We start from the raw sequence: 21,213 nt of genomic DNA, 5'->3' as shown, positions 1-21,213 counted from the left end.
AAATTTTGGAATGGTGTGTCCTCTGGTTACTGGATACATTTGTCTAAGAGCTATGCCTATGAGAGTGGAATAGAAAGTAAATGGGTTCCCATCTGGTGCTGTTGTTATACCCGCAACAAGCTCTATGTCCCTACAGCTGTGTGGCTTCATGCATCGCCCAGCAATGGCCCTGTAATCACCTAGAGCTAACGTGGTGCCTGCTGTCAGGGAGTCTAGAGTCTGTAACCATAGAGATGCACCTTCTGTGATCGGGGACAATTTGTCACACAAAGTGGTGAGATCTCCCAGTGTGAAAGGCTTGTATCTGTTTCCTCCAAATTGTTGTTGGAACAGTGGACCCATATAAGAAGGTTTGGGCTGGGTTCGGGGTCTCATGTTATAGCCATGTCCAGCAGGGGGAGGAATAGCCTCAGGTACTAGTGGCACTGGGTTTGAGGGAGATGACATAACTTCCTCATTTTCAATTGGTAACTGATTCTGTACTGTAATAGGTGGTGCCTGCATAGCAGCGTCATAATAAGTTACTGCAGTCAGTGGTTCTTCTTTTACCCATTTCCCTGACACTGTCATATTAACTGAGTCCTCAGTTACATCTGGTTTCAGAGGTGTGACCAATTCCATATCGCTAGGTGAATGGGAAATATACGGGGTGGAACACTTTATTGGGCCAGAAGGTGGCTGCAATTTGTCCCGTAATACCCGGTCAGCAAATGGGTCAGTTAGTGGAGCCTGTTAAATGTATGAACCTCCAGAGGACAGTTCAGACTCAGCACTGGAATGTGAGCAGAGAGAGACGGGGGCGGAGAAGGAGGAGGGGGCAGGCGGTGATGGGCCAGGAGGAGGCTGGGCAGTTACTGGCGGGAGATCACACACGCTCATGTGCCCCCCAGTAACTTGCAACGTGGGGTATAAGCCAGTAAGAGGAGAAGTGGGGGCCGTGGTGTGTGATAAAGTGGACTGATTTGCGAGAAGTTCATATGATGGCGGCATTTCAACTGTACTGCTATCTTTAATCTGTCTGCTTTTCTTGTCTCTTTTATCAGTCATAACATGATCACTACTTTGCCATAGCAAACCCATTTGTGACCAAACGTTTTTGTCTTTTTGTGCTTTGTCTCTAAGTTCCTTCCACTTTCCTCTGCCCAACCATCTGCAGTCTCTACACTGTTTGTCAGCCAACTCTTTGTCCTGTTTCAAATTTTTCATCTTCAACCCGAACCACTTGCCAACACTCTCTCTATCTGTCTTGCTCTTTCCATCTTTTGAAAATTCTTCATTTATTTTAGAATCCATCCGTTTAACCAACTTCTGTTCCTCTCTGTATTCATGTGATTTCTTAATAGTAGCTTTCATCACTAGCAGCTGGTTCTCTATGCTCTTCCATGGATCATTCTGTTCCTCTCCACTATTATCAAATTCACCTTCCATTCTTATGACAACAACTATCCTTTTTTCTAAAGATATATTTAATGCGTTATCTCAGTCACTCACTCATTCAGTTCTGACCGACCTTCAAGACACCAGAACACATTCACCCCCCCAGAGCCTGTTTTCAGTGGCCAGTCCTTGTTATCACTGTCAGGTTTACCAGACCGAACACTTATCCCGTCCCCCGGGCCTTTCACACCGTTTTTTTATAACCTGCAATGGGAGCCGCTCGCTGCTTTGGCGTTCTTCCCCACGCACACACAACTGCTTTCATTCACTCGTGTTTTCCTAATTAGTCTGTTTTTGCCGGAGTGTGTGTATCCAGCTCACAGCTCATGCACTTAAACTATAAATCTTGTCTGATTTTGCTGGTGTGTATATCCAACTCACAGCTCATTCATTTAACTTTTATTTCTGTCTGATCTTGTTGGTTGTACCCAACTCACAGCTCATGGCCGGTGTGACAGTTGTAATAACTTCTGTTCACGGCTCTTAAGAAAAACGTCTCGAACTCACAGGACTACCTATTCTTACGGTGTTATTTCCACCGCTTATATTGTTCCTTCTGTGTTTATGCAGACGTCTGTAATCTGAGTTTTCACAGAGAAATATCTCCGTTACTCATCAGCATTCACACACGGTGTATTTGCCTGGTCTCGTTTTCAGTTATATGTAGAATTCGAGGTTTCTCAATCCCCCCGGGCCTCTAACCCAACTTAATCATACTCCCCCGTCGAGGACATATGCTGAACCGTCACGTTCGAGAAACGACTATATTTTTCCACACAACACCACCACTAAGTCTTGTAATTCTCTTAAAACAACATCCTATTCACCAGTTTAAATCCTAGTCAACATTTATGACACTCTTTTTCTTAATTTTTGGCAGACTCAGACTTACTAAGACATCGGACACAATATTAATTTAGCCTATCGAAAATCCAAAAGCAGAGTTTGATAAAACAGGTTCTGCTTACCTTTTCTGTAGTTTTTGGCTAGCCTGTGTCCGGTGTCTGTTGGTCCTTGTCAGTGATCCCAATTTTTCACCTGTTTTCCCAAATCCCAGACGACGCCCCCAAGTTGTCGAAGCCGTCTCTGCTTCCCCGGGTCCGTTGATTTGGGCACAGGTTTCAAAAGAGTGAAATAAACACAGAGTTCAATCAACTTAAGTTTGCCTCTGCGCAGAGTGAGAGAAAGATGCCCCAGCCAAACACCTGCGAGCAACAACTCTGCTACCCTCTGGTTCCAGCTCGTTTTATTATGTCTCAAGGGTGTGTTCAACATATACATATATCATGTCACTCATGTATAGCATAACAGTTCCTTGTGTCCAAATAAGGAGTGCTTCTGGTTATTTTCTTCTAGCAAGCTTATCGTCCCCTATCTTCTTCACCCCCATCCGGTAATCCCCTGTCCTTCACCAATTTATTACCTCTATCTTCACTCCCTATGCTTTTACTCCCCTCTCCTCTATCTGCACATTCCAGTTACACACATAGTTTATATTATACAAAGACCACAGAGGACAGCACATATAAAGTTTAATATAGATTTAAAAGTTTAAGGTCTGGCGCTCTCATTCCTGAGGGCTTGACAGGCCAGAGTCCACTAAATAATCCTGCAAAGTTGACTTTTTTGAAACAAAAATCATGAAATTCCAGACAGTCTGGATGTATAATGAGTCAGCATCCTTTGCACATCAAAATGTAGGCTACATAAAACCACCAACATACATGAGCAGATACAACTTTGCACTGGGTAACATACCCAACCTCTAGTCAGTTACCTGAAACAGCATAATATTTTATCTGTGTTGGTATTCCCTCCATTGGCCACTGGAAACCTGCTTCTCAGCTGTAAAATTGTAGCTCTTCTGTGCTCTCTTGTGGTTGGTTCTTATATTAGCCTCTTATTTATATTGCCTCAATACAATAATACAGTCCTAGCTGCAGTCGGACTTTCTGCACAACATTTGACCTTTAATTTGGTTTTTCTAATGTTTGTGTACAACCTTGAATGTAACCAGTCCAGGAGCGAAAGCCAGACTTTCCGCTCCCAGATCCTGGTTGATCCCAAGGCATTTCCAGACCAAAAGTGACTTACACACCCTACAGCAAGTTCCAAGTCCACCTTGTGGTCTTCTGCCAGTGGCACATGCTTGGAAAACCTCCAGATCAGAGAGGCACACACCCTATTTCAGGCAGAGTCCAACCAACCTACTAAGGACGCTAATTTCTGATGCTTGTATCCGGGATCTCATTCTTTCTGTCATGATCCAAGTCTCATGATTATAGGGAAATGTCGGAACATAGGCACACCAGAAAAAGAGCTTTGCTCTTTGACTTAACTCCTCGTGATATGGCACCAAGAACTTCTCCACTTGATGCAGAAACTGATGATACACCCCAACCCAGAAAGAGCAGTCCACCTTTTCCCAGTTGAGAACCATGGTCTCAGATATAGGGGATCTGACTCATCCTGGCTGCTTCACCCTCTGCTGCAACTACTGCAGAACATGCAAAAAGTCATTTCCTTAAAAAGGCATCCCTGGTACCCCATACTCCCACAAAATGCCTCAGAACAGGATTGTAAGCCTCCTGATCCAGACAACACATGTGAACTGGACATCCAAACACTCATTACCCCCCATCAGGAATTTAATATCTGAGCATGTGAATTCAACCTAATAAAGAAAAAGGCATAAGCAAGAATCACAAAAAATATTTATTAGTAACAATTTTTGAATAGTGTTAAAATACAGATCACTCTGTTAATTTCCCTTTTAATGCTCTATAAACATAAATCTACATTACACAACAATGACAAATAATGTTTTTTTTCTTTTACATTACACCATATGATTCAATTTCTGCTCATACATTGTGCTCCCTATGAGAGTTCAAGTCAACGAGGGTATTCCAGACCTGTGGGTTTCATAAATCAAATGTTGATTTTTTTTAATGGATCAAATTATGAAGGGTAGAAGAGAACAGAGAGGTAAAGAGGAAAAGCTAATTGGCTAGAATATTTGTACCTTTCAAGTTTCTCCAAAAATAAATGTGCAGGTCTGATGCAAAAAAGCTGGTTAATTGACATTTATAAAATATGGTAACTGGCCTCATTGTTACTGTGCTGTGAGAACCATCCAAGGAGATAGGGTACAAGATGGAGTCTCACTGTTTAAGTGAAAAAGCTGAGACACGTCAGCCTTCAGGCAAAAATGTTGTGGTATTTCTGTGCGATCAGCTGGGCGTGAGCAGGAGAGCACGGCATCACCGGGAGTCGAGGGGGTCCCAGAAACAAGCCTGATACCTTTGCCATCAGCTGCTTGTTCACTCCGATATCAAAACCTGCCACACATAGCAAACCAGCTAATGAGTTTCCTGAAAATTCCTCAGTCTGAACTTATTTTGGAGGTGAAGATCGCAGCTATCACTCACCAAGTTTTATAGCATAACCCAGAAGCTCTTGGATTTTGAACTGCATGTGGAAGTTAGACCAGAATTAAAACAAATACAACAAAACCTTGACAGGAGAGCTTATATTAACAGAGGGACAGAGGTACCTGAATGGTTCTGGCTCTGACCAGATCTCCAGTCTCGAAAGCTGAAATCAGCTGGATGACATAGCGTCCAATGTAGTTATATGTGCTGCAGGAAGATCAATTTATAAGCTTAAATAACAGCAGTAAAAAATAAAATAAAACAAGGAAATATGAAAATGAAAGATCATTGACCTGCCAACAGCTCCATTAGCTCCCATTGCCAGGCCTGCTAACAATTGCTGCAGTAAAATCATATAAAAAAGATGTAGTTTTAGAGTAATGCAATGAGGTTAAAGGTGCAGTGAACCATAAAGTCATGCACAGCGCCTTCAAAAAGGATTCATCCACTATGCGGTGTTTTTCCATTTCATTGCGTTAAATCTGTAACTGAAAAGAGAAAGGTTTTGACCAGCAAAACGAATTAATTTACCTCTAGTAAAGATGTATACAAAGCCTTCAAATAAATGTATATTATATAGCAGTGTCATAATCTCATACTTAAAACATTAGCAAAATCCAAGCTTTAATTTAGGAATATTTCCTCTGAGGACCAATTCCAGGTTCAGAAATAATCGTTTATAAGCAGATCATATGTTGCATAATTATTTGGACAACTTTTGTCAATAGGACAGTGCTCAGCGTTCTCCTAAAATGTGTCAAAAGGTCAGAGCATACAGAGAGGAATCATTGTACAGTTTGTCAAGATCATCCAGAGCCATGGGCCCTCTCTTCAGCTAAGCCCACAGGTTTTCTTTAGGATTTAGTCTGGGAACAGAGGTTAGCCATGGAGGAAGGCAGGTTTTCTATCTGGTGAACAATTTCTGTGTTGATTTGACCAGATTTTTATTTAAAAAGTGCTGGTTCAAGATGGGATTAACTCTGGCCCACAGCATCATAGATCCTCTGTTGTACTTAACAGTGGGAATCAGGTGCTTTTCGTCATATTCATCCTTAGTTTCACTCTAAATCCTCCTGGAGATTGTTGCAAAAAGCTTGGGGGATAGATGACAGTAAGATGCTGTGTCAAAGAATGTACAATGATCAGGCATAACATAATGACCAATGACAGCTGAAATGACAGCCAGATGTTTTAAACTTGCAGCTGCAAATGCTGCAAGGGGGCCTCAAAGACAGCACCAATTTGGTCAATGTGATCAAATGCTTCAAACACCTTAAAAATCCATTTTTATTCAAGCTGACACTGAAAGCAAGAAGAACACAAGACCAAATGAAAATGTAGGGAACGACTGACCTCATCCACACCATACAGGATGGACCATCGAGGCTGGCTGTAGCTGACACACTGGCCAAAGTCTAACAGGTCACTCCCACTAAACTTCACGCCTCTGAAGGAGGGAATGAGCTTCTCGATGTCTTCTATCACATCTCTAACTGGCACTGAAGAAAACATGACAAAATCAAATTTACCGCACTCGAGAGTTGCCAGGTCTTTGGATGTGTTTGAAGATAACTTTAGCTTTATATAACGTTAGTGCAGAGCACAAATCAAACCACTGACCATTCACCCCGGTTAATGATGGGATTTGATAATAGTAGAAGGGCAGAGTTGGAGCAACTGAAGCAACTTCCTGCAGGAATTTCCTCAAAGATTCTGAAACAGGGGGACCAAAACAAAAACAGAAATGATTTGACCTTTTAGAGAAACATACAGTATTGATTCATTAATGAAATCCAGAGGCAGATGACAGAGTCCTATCGTATGAGAGATCAAAAAGGCGCATAACACACCTGCAGTTCTGGGCTTAAAGAAGGAGGGAGAAATGACTGCTATCCCATCAGCTCCAATATCTGCTGCGTGACGAGCCTGAAGGGAAAAAGAGTTAGTTTCAGTCATATCCTGGTTACCAGTGTGACGTTGAGCCTAGATTCCAACACCTTATGGCTTGAAATACACTGCAGGCTTAAAGTCCTTCTAATAAAACACGAGAGAAAGTGCTGGGTGACCAGAGTTTACAAACTGATGGTCAACATTTTTTTTCACGTTAAAAACAGTTACAAACTAATTAAAAGGAACAATTAAACTTTCATTGCACCATGTGCTACTTTTACACATATATCTGCACATTATGTCAGTGCATATTGAAATAAAACAATGAAACAATGTGTAAATATTTACTATATACATTGTATTTACTAAATGTGACAGTTTTTTTTATCTTAAAACTGGGTTCCTGGCAAAACGTTCACTCTTCAGAGTGAGATAAATAGGTAGATGCAACCTCCTGAATCAAACATTGTGAATTGGAAAAAAAAAAAGACATGCATGCGTCTTTCAGGAAAGGTTTGCATTATGAGTTGGGAGGAAATTAAGTCTGGATTTTACCAAGTTTACACAAAGGCTGCTTCTCCAAGGAAGTATAGTACTGAAAACGGAGAATTCATCCTCCACAAAGAACACAAGAGTTTTTAGAAGAACAGGCACATCAAAAATTCATATGGTTGTTGTCACAATAAAAGAAAGTCTGCATGAGTTTCCAAATCCTACAATCTGAGCCCAATACAGGAGAAGAACATAAAATGAGGCTTTTAGTCTTGAAGAAATAAGTGATGTATTACCATAAATAATTAATAATTAGCTAAGTCTATTTCTGCCAGTTGTGCACATCACATGTGTACATGTGTGAATGTAACACCTTAATAAAAACATCCCTCATTTACATAACACTGGTGGTTCTTTGCAATTGCATGTTGGAAAATCTTGCTTTTTTCTGACCTTTCTTTTTTAACTAATGGGACTGCAATTTTAATCTCTCTTCGGTACATCAGAATACATCTGATTATATGTACACCTACATCTAAAATCAGATGCAAAGTCAGTAAAACAGTCAACAGCTCACCAGATCCTGAGAGTCTTTGAGGCTCATACATCCAGCATGTACAATAACATTATCCATTCTGTTGAAACAAGTTTTCAGAAATTTATATTTCAGATCCAGCTGCAAAAAACTCAACGTATTATAATAACAAAAAAGTATCCAGCCAAACTGTGAGATCACTCACCTTCCCTTTGCTCTCTGACACCACTCCTCTGCCAGGAGCTTCCTCTCTGCAACAGATAGAGACATGCTCTCTCCTGTGGTGCCGTTAACTAGAAGCAACATTAGGCATGTTTTTACATGTAGTGGCTTACATCATATTCATTTATTTAATGGTAAAATAAAGCGAGGACCTGACTGAAGAACATTTACCCACAAACTGGAATCATCAATTACAGGAACTAAAGGATTAGTGATAATAATAACCGAAATAATGTCATTTTCACCTTGATGACAAATGAAACTTGTTATTTAATACATCACCTCTTATATAAATTATTATGATTGCTCCTAACAAACATTCGAGGCTAGATATTTACACACAGTTTAAAATGACCTCACAAACCTTTCTTTCTTACTGTGCGACATTAATTTAAACTAAACTTTAACTCAAAAAAAGGTTTCCTGTTTTTTCAGTGAGGATTGCTAAATTATTTATTTTTGCTAAATTCTAGAAGAAAAAAAAAACAAGAGGGAACCTTCTCTAAATAATTTTGATGTCTTTCAGAGAACTGCATTGACTATGCCTTTAAACAATTTGGGTAAGATTTACACATCTGATTAAACGAAGGCAGATCTTTGGATGTATTTTAAGGAAACACCCCTAAAACACACTAAAAATAAATAAATAAATCAGCCAAGATAGCAGGAAAAGAATGGTGAATCTCCACAAGTCTTGTTATAAGCAATCGTACCTTGCAGCACTGAAGTAGCTGCTTCAGCTGTGTTAATCGTGACTTGACTAAAGCTGTGAACTTTCTCTCTACCCTCCTCGAGGGCATATGTTTTTTTTTCTATAAGAGAGCTGTCAGCCATTTTAGTTTTCACTCTTAAAGTTAGATGTGTATATGTATGACTGGAAACTGAACCATTATTAGTAAAGGAATGACACTGTCTACCAATCAACCAGATAATCAACCAGATAAATCAAGCAGCTATGTATCGTTAATATTGATCCAAGTGGGAACATTATTGTAAAAAAAGGTCAAACAGAAGGAATCCCACTTTTAAACTTACCAAATATGCCCTTTATACCTTGCTTTTCTGTCAAGTAGTCAACATAAGGTCCAATCACAGATAAGTTGACTTCACTGTTTTTGGAAAAATAGGAGAAATATAGTACTACAAATATGGTTGAATACATAATGAAACAGAAACACCAAACTCCATAGGATGATGATGGTCATACATGTCAGATCTTTACATAAACTCTCTCTCTCCTCCTCACAAGGAAACTGATTGTGCACTCACTCACTCACAGATCAATCAGAACTGTAATGGGCTGCAGCAATAGAAGAGCTTCTGAAGGATCCTTACCCCTGAGCAGTGAAAGGAGTGAACGTGGCCGCAAGCAGACCTGTCACCTTTCCGTCAGCAGTGTGAGCCATGGTTGACATAACAATATAACCTAACACACATAAACACAAAGGGAAAAGGAACAGGAAGTAAAACTGAACTCTGGGATTGAAGAAAAAGACATATGATTGAGCTTCCCGTCTAGTTTTAATTTGTAATGCTTGAAGCTTTTCCACATTTTGTAAAACTAGGTGCTTTGGTTGGATCACACCAATAATGAACAACTTGACTGACATGTAAAATGCTCTGTGTGATGGAAAACTACTGCATATCACCCTGAAACATGGCAGTGGCAGCATCATGCTATGTGGATGATTTTCTACAGCAGTAATCAAGGCAATCCTGGAAGAAAACCTGCTTGAGACTGTGAAAGACTTGAGACTGAGCTGAGGTTCATCTTCCAGCAGGAAAATTACCATAAACATACAACCAGAGCTACACAAGAATAATTAAATCAGTGTGTACTGTAAAGTGTTCATAGGCAACCTCTTTCTAGTCTGAGTGAGCATGATGTATTAAAAAAAACAAAAACATTAGTGTTTACATAGGTAAAGATGGTATAGTTACATTTCCAAAAACTCAGAGGAACTAAACAAATGCAAGCTAAACTATTCAATTTATATTTACAAAAAGATTTGAAAAACCACAATTCCTTCACTTCATAATTATCAGCTACTGGTCTTTGACAGCAAATATTGGTCTTATTTCAACAAAATACATTGTAGTTGCAATGTGACAAAATATGAAGAAGTTTAGAGCACATGATTTAGGTGCTGTGGTCTTCCCTGGTTGTTTCTATCCATTTAGTCACTCTATTTGTTCACACATACTTGATCATGTAGTCTTTCCCCTCTGCTTCATAAATGCTGCTATGAAGCATTATATTCCAGCTTTTCTGTTAGCATGACCCCACCTTTCCCCAATTACAAACCTATTCGTATTTATTCTTCTCTTCTGTGACTTCCTGTTTTTATTTATTTTAAAAACTTTATCAGTACATTTATTCTCTTTCAGCCCCTTGTGTTCTGGTGATACACGACAGAACAGAATCTGTATTACCTCTTTTAAGTCCTAACATGCAATCAAAATGTTTAATAAGCAGATCTCTGACGGTTTATGTAGACTGTAAACTTTCTAAAATGGCAACTGAGTCTGAGCACATCATCTCCTTATCAAGCCTGGACTCTTTGTCCCACTGCAATCCAATGATAACTGTGATTCCCATTGCAAATATTTCCAATTGATAAGACATTGTTTTATATATGATGCAATTAAAATGTAATTGATGCATCTCCAATGCTTTCCTAATTGTTTTTGGAACTATTTGTGATGATTTTAGGTAACTAAGAACTGATATCTCTCACATGCTCAAGTTTCCAGTGACTTCTTGAACTAACCACAGTGGTACCTTACTAACTGGGGTAGATCTGGTGAACTCTAGGTCTCCACTCTATATTTTCCTGCTAACTTTGTTATTTCTCTCCCAAATGCTGGAACTTCAGCATTCCCAGTCGTCCTGGATTAACTGCTTTGTACATTTTAATTCCCCAAGTTATTTTACTCTCTGTTCTTATATCCAGTTGTGTCTGTCCTACTTTTTTCAGTGCTCCATTATAGGATGTAACTTAATGCCTACAATGTCCATAATATTGTGGCACGTCTCCAAAGCATTGAGAAGCAGCACAAATTAGATTTATGACTGGATTCTCTTTCTAGGTGTTTAATAAACCCATGTCTTGTATATATGATAAATAGCCACAGGCCCAAGTCTTAAAATTCAAATCTCTTCTCCTTAGTTGGCTCTGTAATCTTAAATTAACATGACAGTTTTTGTGTTTGTTCTAAAATATTTTAGTCACATATTCCTCTGTATTCCTCTCTATCTTGTCCATCAAGAAGGCACACTAAAGGAACTCTCCTACTTTCTTTCACTATCCCCCTCACTCTCTGTAATGACTGTTTTAAATTTCCAACCACATTACTTTCCAAAATACTTCCTGTCCAGTCATATCCTCTCAAATATTCCTGACTCTGGGTTTTGCTGTGAAAATCACCAGACACATGGAATTGGAAAATGTCCACTAAGCAACTTTTGTACTTTTTGAAGTCCAATTAATTAATAAATCTGTTAGCAAGGCATGTTTAAAATGCACAGGATACTACTAAACGTACTGATTAGATGTCAGGATACATCAAATCACAACAAATCACAATTGTTTGAGTGGATTTGAGCTTATATTAACAATAGTTTATTCTTAGTGCATTGAAAAATAACATGAATTGGCAACTTTAACACAAACATGTTAATTATAATTTATTCTATATACGAAACAAATGAAAAAAAGAAAACAGCGCACAAAAACACATTAAAAATATTCAATAAATGTACAGCTACTGTGGTCTAATGACGATCAGAGTAACATATTTAAATATAACTTGCATCAAACCTTTGTGTGTGTGTCCTTCAACAGGTCTTCTGGAGAAATGCTACTTTGGGTATGAAAGCTACAGCTTATATACTGCCTATGTTCAGTCGGATTTTGCATTCGCCAGCGATTTGTTGCTTTGCTGGTCCTCGTTGGTATGTACGAACTAGGCAATAAAGCTGATTCTGGTCATGTGAAACTATCGGAAGCGTCAAGTGACACCCCAAAGGATCACGGAATATGTAGTTTAAATGTAAAAATCGAAGAAAAAACGTATAAAAAAAACAAAACAGGTGATGTGTTGTGCCGTAAAATGATGGTCTGCCAAAAACTGATCGGGTAAGATCGGGCGCGTCCCCGCGAAGGAGCGAGCAGCGAGAGTGGGAGGAGCTTGCTGCAGGAGCGCGCCCAGCCTGTCAGCTGAGTGTCTGGTTTTCAGAGTTTCTTTCTCGGTGGTTTAACTCTTGAAGTCAACAAAAGAAAGACAAATAAAAGTTATATTTGTATGGTCAATATTACAGCAAAGGTGTGTCTCGTTTATCCTTTTCTTCTTATAAAACTTGTGACGTTCTCACTGTGAAAGTGTCGGTTTCACGCTTTCGTCGTTTGTCATAAATATCTGCAAATTTACATTTTAAACTATAGCAGTAAAAATAAACTTTGATCAATTATCTGCACTAACTTTGCTTGGATTTAGAATCACTCTGTCACGTAACTATACTGTGATGGATGTAACTTAATAAATGACTAAATAAAATAAATTAAAAAACGTTTTTTGACGTATATTTTTTTCAAGGTGGTTATTATTCATTTATTTTGAAAAAATAAAAAATAAAATAGAACAGGTAGTGCCCAATGAAAACGTTGCAAAATTTCGAAATTATAAACTGTATTTCACTCAGAGGAACTACATTTTACAGATCTCAGTGAAGGCATGAATTAAGTCCCAAATGTCAAAAAATCGATGTTTTTCTTTGCTAAAAAATAATTATGGCCAATATGTCTTGACCAATGAAATGTAATTTCTGCCTTAAATGACTCTGTTTTACTGATGGGTTGAATTTCACAGACCTCTGAGAATGCACTCTGTGCAAAATTGCCAAAATAGCCAGAAATCTAGGTGTTTTTCCTCTGCCAAAAATTTATTATGGCCTTTTTTCTGGCCATTGAAATGTAATTTCAGCCTAAAAGTGCTCTGCTTCAGTCTGAGAAATTATATTTTACTGATCTTACTGAAAACTGCCCATTTCACACTAAATAAAATACACAAAATGAAAAATATTGCACTATATTGTTTGCCAAAAATTGATCAAGGCTTGTTTTCTGACCCATGAAATGTTTTTTCTGCCTAAAATAACTTTATTCCATTCAGAGGGACTATTTTTATCGATTTTGCTGAACACAATCTATCCCACACTAAATAAATCCCCAGCATGGTCAATATCTAAGTATTTCACCTGCCAAAAAGTGAATAAGGCTTATTTCCTGACCCATAAAATGCAATGTCTGCCTAAAATAACTTTATTTAATTCAAAGGGAATATACTTTACTGATCCTGCAACAAACAATCATTCCCACACTGAAAAAGGTCCCCAAATGGACCAAATAGGACTATTTCACCTGCCAAAAATTGATCATGTATTATTTTCTTACTCATGAGACACTATTTCTGTCTAAAATGGCTTCATTTCATTGAGGGGGATCATATTTAAGACATCTTGCTGAGCACAGACACTCCCACACTGAAAAAGATCCCCAAAAGTACAATTTGGGGGTATTTCACAATTTTTCAAATGGCCAAAAGTCTTGGTTTTTCTCTGCCAAAAAGTATTTATACCACAAATTTTTAAAGAGAAGGACTAATCTGCCCTAAAATTTGTATTTTTCTTTCCTGTCGATTTTAATTATCCACATCAAAGTACACTTTGTCCTTTGTATCATCTTAGAAACCCTTAAAATTTCCAAAACTGTTCAATTTACTTATCACGTTCTTAAAATTGACCTGTTTTTTCAATGCATTTTTTCTTTGACATTTCACCCCATCTTTTCCCGTTGAATTTTACTACATTGTAAGACCTTTTCAAAATGAAAGTGAATAAAGTTTGAATATATTCCAAACAAAAATAATAATGCACATAATTATAGCTGTTGTTCAAACGTTGATTATATGAACTTTTTATGTTACTTTATTGGGTTTGTAGTTTTAATTATCAATTTTTATTGTACCCCACATTTTACTTTTTTATGTCATTCGAGTTTCATTAGGCAACGTAACAGTCCTTGCTAACTGTTCATTGGTCAGTACTCTTAATTGGCAAATAATCATTTATGTTGCCTCAAAGACGAGAAGAAAAAGCATTTGTTGTACGAGTCTAGGATGGATGCGACACTATATCAAGACATTTGGACTTATAAAAGTCAAGGAACTTTCCCCCCTGGCTTTTCACCTTATCAAAAGTCAAATTTTCGCCGAAAAGCGCAGAGCTTCGAGCTCCAAGGTCAGTTAGTAGTCTAGATTGTTATTGTGCATATTAATTGCGCATATTACCTGATTGAATTAGATGCTTTTCATTGATAGTCTTATCTTTGACAGAGTTTCTTGTGGAATGTATAAATATTATCTGTTGTATATCCGACCAAAAAATTAATAAGGTAAGTTGTGTAAAACTTAGGCTAATTTTAATTGTTTTTCCTCAGATTAATTTTATGATAGAGCAATTGCCCTGTTAATTAGAAAGAAAATTCAATATGTGTTTTATTTTATGTTTTTTCACTATATCTTAGTTCCCTATTTATGAAGGTTTTCTGACAACTTTTGTTGGTCTTGAATAGTTAACGAGCATAATTAGGGAAATGTTCACAGTCCTAATTGCATGTGAGTGCATAAGCACCACTGATCTTTATAGCCTGGTTTGTCTGGTCTGTCTCCATACCTGTTTGCTGTCCTGTAAGTTGTCATTATCTTCATTAAATCCTTCAATTCACCATGTTGAGCATACAGTCAGCCCCTTGTTACATAACAAAAATACATATCAGATATTAGAAATGTATACAATTTAAACATTTTGGATTCCTCTCACCTATGACAGATGGACAATTATTCTACATTCGCCACAGAGGCCAGGCTAATTTTGTAAAAGCCAAGGTTTTAGTTGGTCAGAATGAAGCCAGTGAAGTCTTCCAGGGTTTTCATGCCAGCAGCAGTGGTCCACACTGTGGTCAAAAAAAAACAAGAGAAGCTATTTCTCTACGGTTTTACTGGCCTGGGATGTCTGAAGACATACATTTGTGGGTCAGTATGCAGCTTTATACTCTTGTTATTATGTTAAGTCTTTGTAATGTCTTTCTTACGAGGTTAACAACTGCATGTAATACGTAAATAGAAATGACATTATCTACTAGATTGGTTTTAATTAATTTCAAATCTTCTGAAATGTGATGTCATTTTTCCTCTCAGGTGAGTCAGTGTGTGGCATGCCAGGCTAGCAAAGTGACAATTAAGCAAGAGGTGGAGTACACACCAATAAAGGTAAGCTTGACATTCTTTTATATAAACAGACAGACATCATAACTTATAATATATTGAGAGGACGTTAAAATCAGTACAAAGCCTCAGTGGGAAAACTAAGTTAACGGAAACTGCTGCCTATATATTTTGTAGCCTGACTTTTTTCTTTGTTATTGTGTTATTGCATAAGTATGCACATTATGAGCATTGTACAATCCAAATTCAAATTTCTTGTATGTGTACACATACCTGGCAAATAAAGCTGATTCTGATTAAGGTAACTCACTCTTTTGAATTGGTTGGCATGGATCTCGTTGGAAAACTTCAAACTACAATTGGTGGATATCAGTACATCTGTGTAATGATTGATTACTACACCAAGTGGCCACAAGCTTATCCTTTAAAGAGCAAAAGTGCTGAGGAGGTGACTGAGTGCCTTCTTAAGTTTGTGTATCAGTTTGAGGCACCAAAGTGGATCCTCACTGATCATGGAAAAGAGTTTGTGAATGAAGTAAGTATAACTTCACCTAGGTATAAGTTAAGTAAATAGAACTTCAAATGTGACCTAACGCTCACATTTAAAATTTTTCGCATTCATATGTTGACAACGTGCATTTTTGTTTTACAATAATCGTTTTTAACCAATTGGCATTTAAATTGCCTCTTCACATAGATCAACAGAACGGTGTGTGAGAAGCTGGGCATCCAAAGGAGTCTTTGTGCACCGTACCATCCACAAACAAATGGACTGATGGAAAGAATGAATGGCACCATACAGAGGTAAACTTTTTTGTACAAACATTTTGTTGAATTTGTTTTCCTTACCATTAATGTTATGAAGTGCTTTTAGATAGAATTTCAAATTCTTGTCCATTGTTCATTTAGAGCACTGTCTAAACTGGTCGAGGGCAAACCAGAGGTGTGGGACAAACATTTAGATGCAGTGTTATTTGGCCTCAGAACCAGGCGTCAGGTGACAACAAAGTTATCACCATATTTTATGATGTTCGGGAGAGAAGCAAGGTATCCTGTTGAAATCCCAGAGGATTACAGGGTGAGGTTTACTTACAAACATAAAAGCATCAACTTTTTTCATGTAGTGCCATTCCTCAAAATTTTAATTTACCTGATACTTATTTCAAAGGTTGACAACAGTGGGGAGGACAACTTGTCTGTGGAGGAGGTCACCGAAAACATTCTAAAACGGGATGAAGTCATTCAGGCGGTTGTCTTCCAAACGTGATAAAAACAGCAGAGGGAAAACAACCCCTAAATTCCATGTAGGGATGAAAGTGTGGCAGCTTAACGTGAGGAGCCAACAGAGAAAAAGAGGAAAGTTAGACCCCAACTACCTGGGGGCCTACACTATAGTATCTATTACTGGAAAAAGTGTGGATCTCCAAGACAACCAGGGTGTCTTCAAACACAAAATTAACATGGATCATCTAATGTTGTACTCGGAGGAGAAACCCAGGATGCCCCGGAAGACTTATGAAGTTCCATCCTCGTCCACATCCCCTCAAGTCCTTGGCCTCTCCAGCCTCCACAGCCCCATCCACGGTTCCTGCAGCCACCACCACGGCCCCGTCTATGGCTCCACCGGCCCCACCTGCCTCAACGGTCCCTGCATCCACCACCTTGGACCCTCCAACCCTCCAGCCTCCACGGCCCCTGCAGCCACCACCACAGCCCTGTCTACGGCCCCACCGGCCTCCACAGCTCCATCCATAGGCCAGTCCATGGCCCAGTCCAAGGCTCCTCCAGACTCCACGGCAGAGTCCACACTGAAACACCTCAATTATCCAAAGTAAGTTTCAACATGAAATCAAACAATACAAGTTATCATAGCTCTATTGAAAATGCTAAGACAGATTAAATTAATGCTTATGATAAGCTATATGGAGTGTTCTATTTGAAAGCAAGTCAAAGTCTGCATGAGCGTGCTGCAATGGCAGAGCAACATACTGACCTAACATATAAACATTTTTTATTTAGAGAATAATCATGATGAGGATTTTTTTCTATTGAATTTTCAACACAGAGTTAAACACAAACATTGAGAAGACCAAATCAGATTAAACAAGATTTAAAGGAACAATAGTATTGAGATATTGTGGAATCCTTTCAAATTGATTTGGATTTAAAGCTGAAGATTAACGGAAAAAAATATCACATATTGATGTTTCATGACAGATGTGAAAGATGCATGGGAGGGTAAAAAAATCTATCTTCTAGTCTCCAATATTATTCTTCAGTGACATTTCCAACACTGACCCTCAAAAGGAAGTTGAAAGTGAGGTAAGATGTCAATATATTCAGAACTACTGACTTCAACATCTTGTAAATAAAAATCTTGTAAATAAAACTTGAAGGTTTTCTTCTTGTATGCTAGGTTATCAATGCATACCTGACCCTGCTTGTAAAGAAATTCAATGACAAAAACATGGAAAGTGCCTTTGTCATTGATTCCTTTGAAATGACAAACATCTGGCAACAAAAGAAACCAAAGATAAGAGCAAGAGATCTTTTTTGGTCTTATGCTTAATGTTGAAGTACCCTGACAATTTAAAGACTTTTATTTTTTTCTAGCCTTCAGATTGACCCATGCTTGTACAAGTATCTCATAGAGATAGTCAATCAAAGCCATCACTGGATGCTTGTGGTAAAATTTCATGACTTAATTAACTCTGCTGTCCATTCAAGATCCCTTACAATTGCATTGCCATGACTATCACCTGGACTCAGCTGGATGTGTATGTGCAGGTTATAATGCCAGGAGAAAAGAAAAGTCTTTTCTTGGACCCATTGGGTGAGAGCAAATGGCAAATAAAACACTGTGAATACATTTCCAGGTAGTTTTTTTATTAACATGTATTTCAATGTCTTAGTGGAAACGCATAAAGATGTGTGGACTTGTCTGTAATTTCTGGTTCCTTTATGAATCTTATGAATTTTAGGTCATTCATGAGACTCAAAGGCTTAAATGTATCTAGATGGGCATGTGACATAGTCAGTCACCCAGTCTAACAAGATGCCACTTCATGTGGCATTTACGCATTAAAGGTATGAGTTTCTGATTTGTTATGCACAAAAGACAGCCATGGTAAGACCTGTTGTATTGATGCTAAGATGAAATAGGCATATAGGCATGACAAGGCTGGCTGGCAGATGGTATGATTAATGAGACGTACAATTTGTAACAGTTTATTTTTTATTTATTTGTTTTTTCAGAAGAATGTATAAAACAAAATGTATAAAAGAAAAAGAAAGTCTTCAGTTACGGTGCTGTGACATAATTCTTAAACATAGAACATGTAATGCTTGTTGGATATAAAATTTTATATTTACAGTGCCATTTGAGTATTGTAAGTGGTGAAAACAAAACTAAAGTGGACTTGTGAGGAGTTTATAACAAAAATCACCAAAGCCTTTAACCCATCCTTTTTGTTTTCACATTCCTTTTTTTTTTGGCTAACAGTTTGCAGAGTGCATCCTCGACGGGTCTCCAGTGACATTTCACAACTCGGCAGAAAGTGTCAATTCTATCAAGAATGCAGATTGCTGTCTGCCTCCTGGAAAACACAAGTATCTTGCTAAAATCACACACATGTACTGCCTTGCACAATGGATCCCGAAACTTAGTATGTTGAATCTAAATATTATCATTTACAGTTACATTTACGTTGATAAACAATGTATTTTTCTTCCATTTTGTCATGCTATGTAGAGGACTTGACAAACTTATGTTATTTATGTGGACTGATGGATGGGGACACTAACTGGGTAACATTTAACATGTTTAAACTATATGAAAGATGAAAATACTTCATTTTAAATTTCCATAAAATGTAATAAGCCTCAGAATAACAAAGTGCACCGACACAAATTTTCTAAAATCATTATGTTGCCAACTGTTTGTTTTTGTCTCTTTGTCCAACACAGATTGGATGTGATGTGTGCCCAAGATGGTTCCACCAAAACTGTGTGAAGATGCAAGTCAAAGCCAGTACAGGAAAATTTGTCTGTGAGGCATGTCAATGAAAAAAAAAGTTGTGTTAATGTATCCAGGATTCTGTTGCATATTGCCTCTTGTCAAGATGTAAGTAAAACTGATAGTTGCAAAGCTTATTTATCTATATATTTATTTTGATTTCTGAGAGGAACAAATATTTCAAGTTGAATTTTTTTGTTCATTTTAAATCTTGTTTGATCAAAATTAAGTCAGTTCACTTTTTGAAGCTGTGTTGTTTACATTTTTGATTTGAGCATACAAATGTGTTCGTAGATGTTGATAGATTCTGAAGTGATAGCATAAAATAAGTTATTTGTACGAGAAATCTTGGTCATGATCTCTTGAAAAAGTTTCAGTTGAAATGAGACCAGGACTACCAGGTATGTAAAAATAAAGAATAGATCTTTTGTGGGTTTCTGTCACTTTTTCATGAGTGAAACTGTCCTATGTCAGCCATTTTTGGGGTTTAACACATTGAAATGAGTGTGGCATGCTTTGGATAACAACACCTACAGGAAAGAGACATTTAAAGGCTGATTAGTCCCGCAAAAATTCATTGTAAAGCCATTTGAGGTGGATAGCTTGTTTGCAAATAAACATGGGTAAGTGGAAGGGCTTGTAACGACAAAAAAAACAACTCAAGTCAAAGTGAAAGAAAAATAGTATCTAACTTAAATATTAACCAAAAAGGAGCTGTGAGTGCACCTGCAGCTGCTTAGTTTTGTTTTTTTTTTGTTCCAGTGTAAGACTTAGATCTACAAAAAGTAACCCACAGACATGATCACTTTTTGGCAGGTGAAATACCCCCAAATTGTACTTTTGGGGATTTTTTTTAGTGTGGGAGGGTCTGTGCTCAGCAAGATCTATTAAATATCAGTCAGTCAGTCAGTCATTTTCTACTGCTTATTCCATAGTGGGTCGCGGGGGAGCTGGTGCCTATCTCCAGCAATCTATGGGCGAAAGGCAGGGTACACCCTGGACAGGTCGCCAGTCCATCACAGGGCAACACACAAACAACCATGCACACACTCATTCATACACCTAAGGGCAATTTAGAGTGACCAATTAACCTAACAGGCATGTCTTTGGACTGTCTATTAAATATGATCCCCCTAAATAAAATAAAGCACTTTTAGACAGAAATATTATTCCATGGGTCATAGAATAAGCTGTAATCACTTTTTGGCAGGTGAAATACCCCCAAATTGTACTTTTGGGGATTTTTTTAGTGTGGGAGGGTCTGTGCTCAGCAAGATGTCTTAAATATAATCATTTTTAGCAAAGAAAAACATCGATTTTTTGCCATTTGGGACTTAATTCATGCCTTCACTGAGATCTGTAAAATGTAGTTCCTCTGAGTGAAATACGGTTTATAATTTCGAAATGTTGCAACGTTTTCATTGGGCACTACCTGTTCTATTTATTATTAAAAAAAAAATTCAAAATAAATGAATAATAACCACCTTAAAAAATATATACGTCAAAAAACGTTTTTTTTAATTTTATTTTGTCATTTATTGAGTTAAATCCATCACAGTACAGTTACGTGACAGAGTGGTTCTAAATCCAAACAAAGTTAGTGCAGATAATTGATCAAAGTTTATTCTTACTGCTATAGTTTAAAATGTAAATTTGCAGATATTTATGACAAACGACGAAAGCGTGAAACCGACACTTTCACAGTGAGAACGTCACAAGTTTTATAAGAAGAAAAGGATAAACGAGACACACCTTTGCTGTAATAATGACCATACAAATATAACTTTTATTTGTCTTTCTTTTGTTGACTTCAAGAGTTAAACCACCGAGAAAGAAACTCTGAAAACCAGACACTCAGCTGACAGGCTGGGCGCGCTCCTGCAGCAAGCTCCTCCCACTCTCGC

At 37.9% G+C, this 21,213-nt stretch overlaps 1 protein-coding gene across 3 annotated transcripts; it reads right to left on the bottom strand.

Moving 5' to 3' along the window:
* Positions 1-4,133: 4,133 nt before the first annotated feature.
* npl (N-acetylneuraminate pyruvate lyase (dihydrodipicolinate synthase)) lies at positions 4,134-12,165 on the bottom strand. 3 transcript variants are annotated; one of them, XM_047373918.1, is made up of 12 exons: positions 11,832-12,165; positions 9,346-9,436; positions 9,046-9,119; positions 7,994-8,039; positions 7,831-7,888; positions 6,722-6,797; positions 6,492-6,584; positions 6,225-6,370; positions 5,165-5,211; positions 4,994-5,078; positions 4,869-4,908; positions 4,134-4,778 (listed from the first exon to the last, which is right to left on the bottom strand). In XM_047373918.1, the coding sequence occupies exons 2-12, from the start codon at positions 9,423-9,425 to the stop codon at positions 4,639-4,641; spliced, it is 885 nt and encodes a 294-aa protein (XP_047229874.1). In that variant the 5' UTR covers positions 9,426-9,436; positions 11,832-12,165; the 3' UTR covers positions 4,134-4,638. The 3 variants fall into 3 exon arrangements, with proteins under 3 accessions (XP_047229874.1, XP_047229873.1, XP_047229875.1); XM_047373917.1 differs by having other exon boundaries at positions 7,994-8,081; positions 11,832-12,164; XM_047373919.1 differs by lacking the exon at positions 9,046-9,119 and having other exon boundaries at positions 7,994-8,081; positions 11,832-12,164.
* Positions 12,166-21,213: the final 9,048 nt, after the last annotated feature.

The sequence above is a fragment of the Girardinichthys multiradiatus genome, chromosome 9 (assembly GCF_021462225.1).
Source record: "Girardinichthys multiradiatus isolate DD_20200921_A chromosome 9, DD_fGirMul_XY1, whole genome shotgun sequence".
Lineage (NCBI taxonomy): Eukaryota > Metazoa > Chordata > Actinopteri > Cyprinodontiformes > Goodeidae > Girardinichthys > Girardinichthys multiradiatus.
Note: the sequence above shows the minus strand (reverse complement) of the source record. Positions and strands in the feature narration are given on the sequence as shown.

Excerpts from the sequence above, each read along its gene's own strand:
- npl (XM_047373917.1), bottom strand. The coding sequence starts at position 9,425 with ATGTCAACCATGGCTCACACTGCTGACGGAAAGGTGACAGGTCTGCTT. Across the intron at positions 9,120-9,345 it reads ACTCCTTTCACTGCTCAGGG|TGAAGTCAACTTATCTGTGA; the intron begins GTAAGGATCCTT and ends TTCCAAAAACAG. Across the intron at positions 5,212-6,224 it reads TCCTGTATGGTGTGGATGAG|CAATTGTTAGCAGGCCTGGC; the intron begins GTCAGTCGTTCC and ends ATTTTACTGCAG.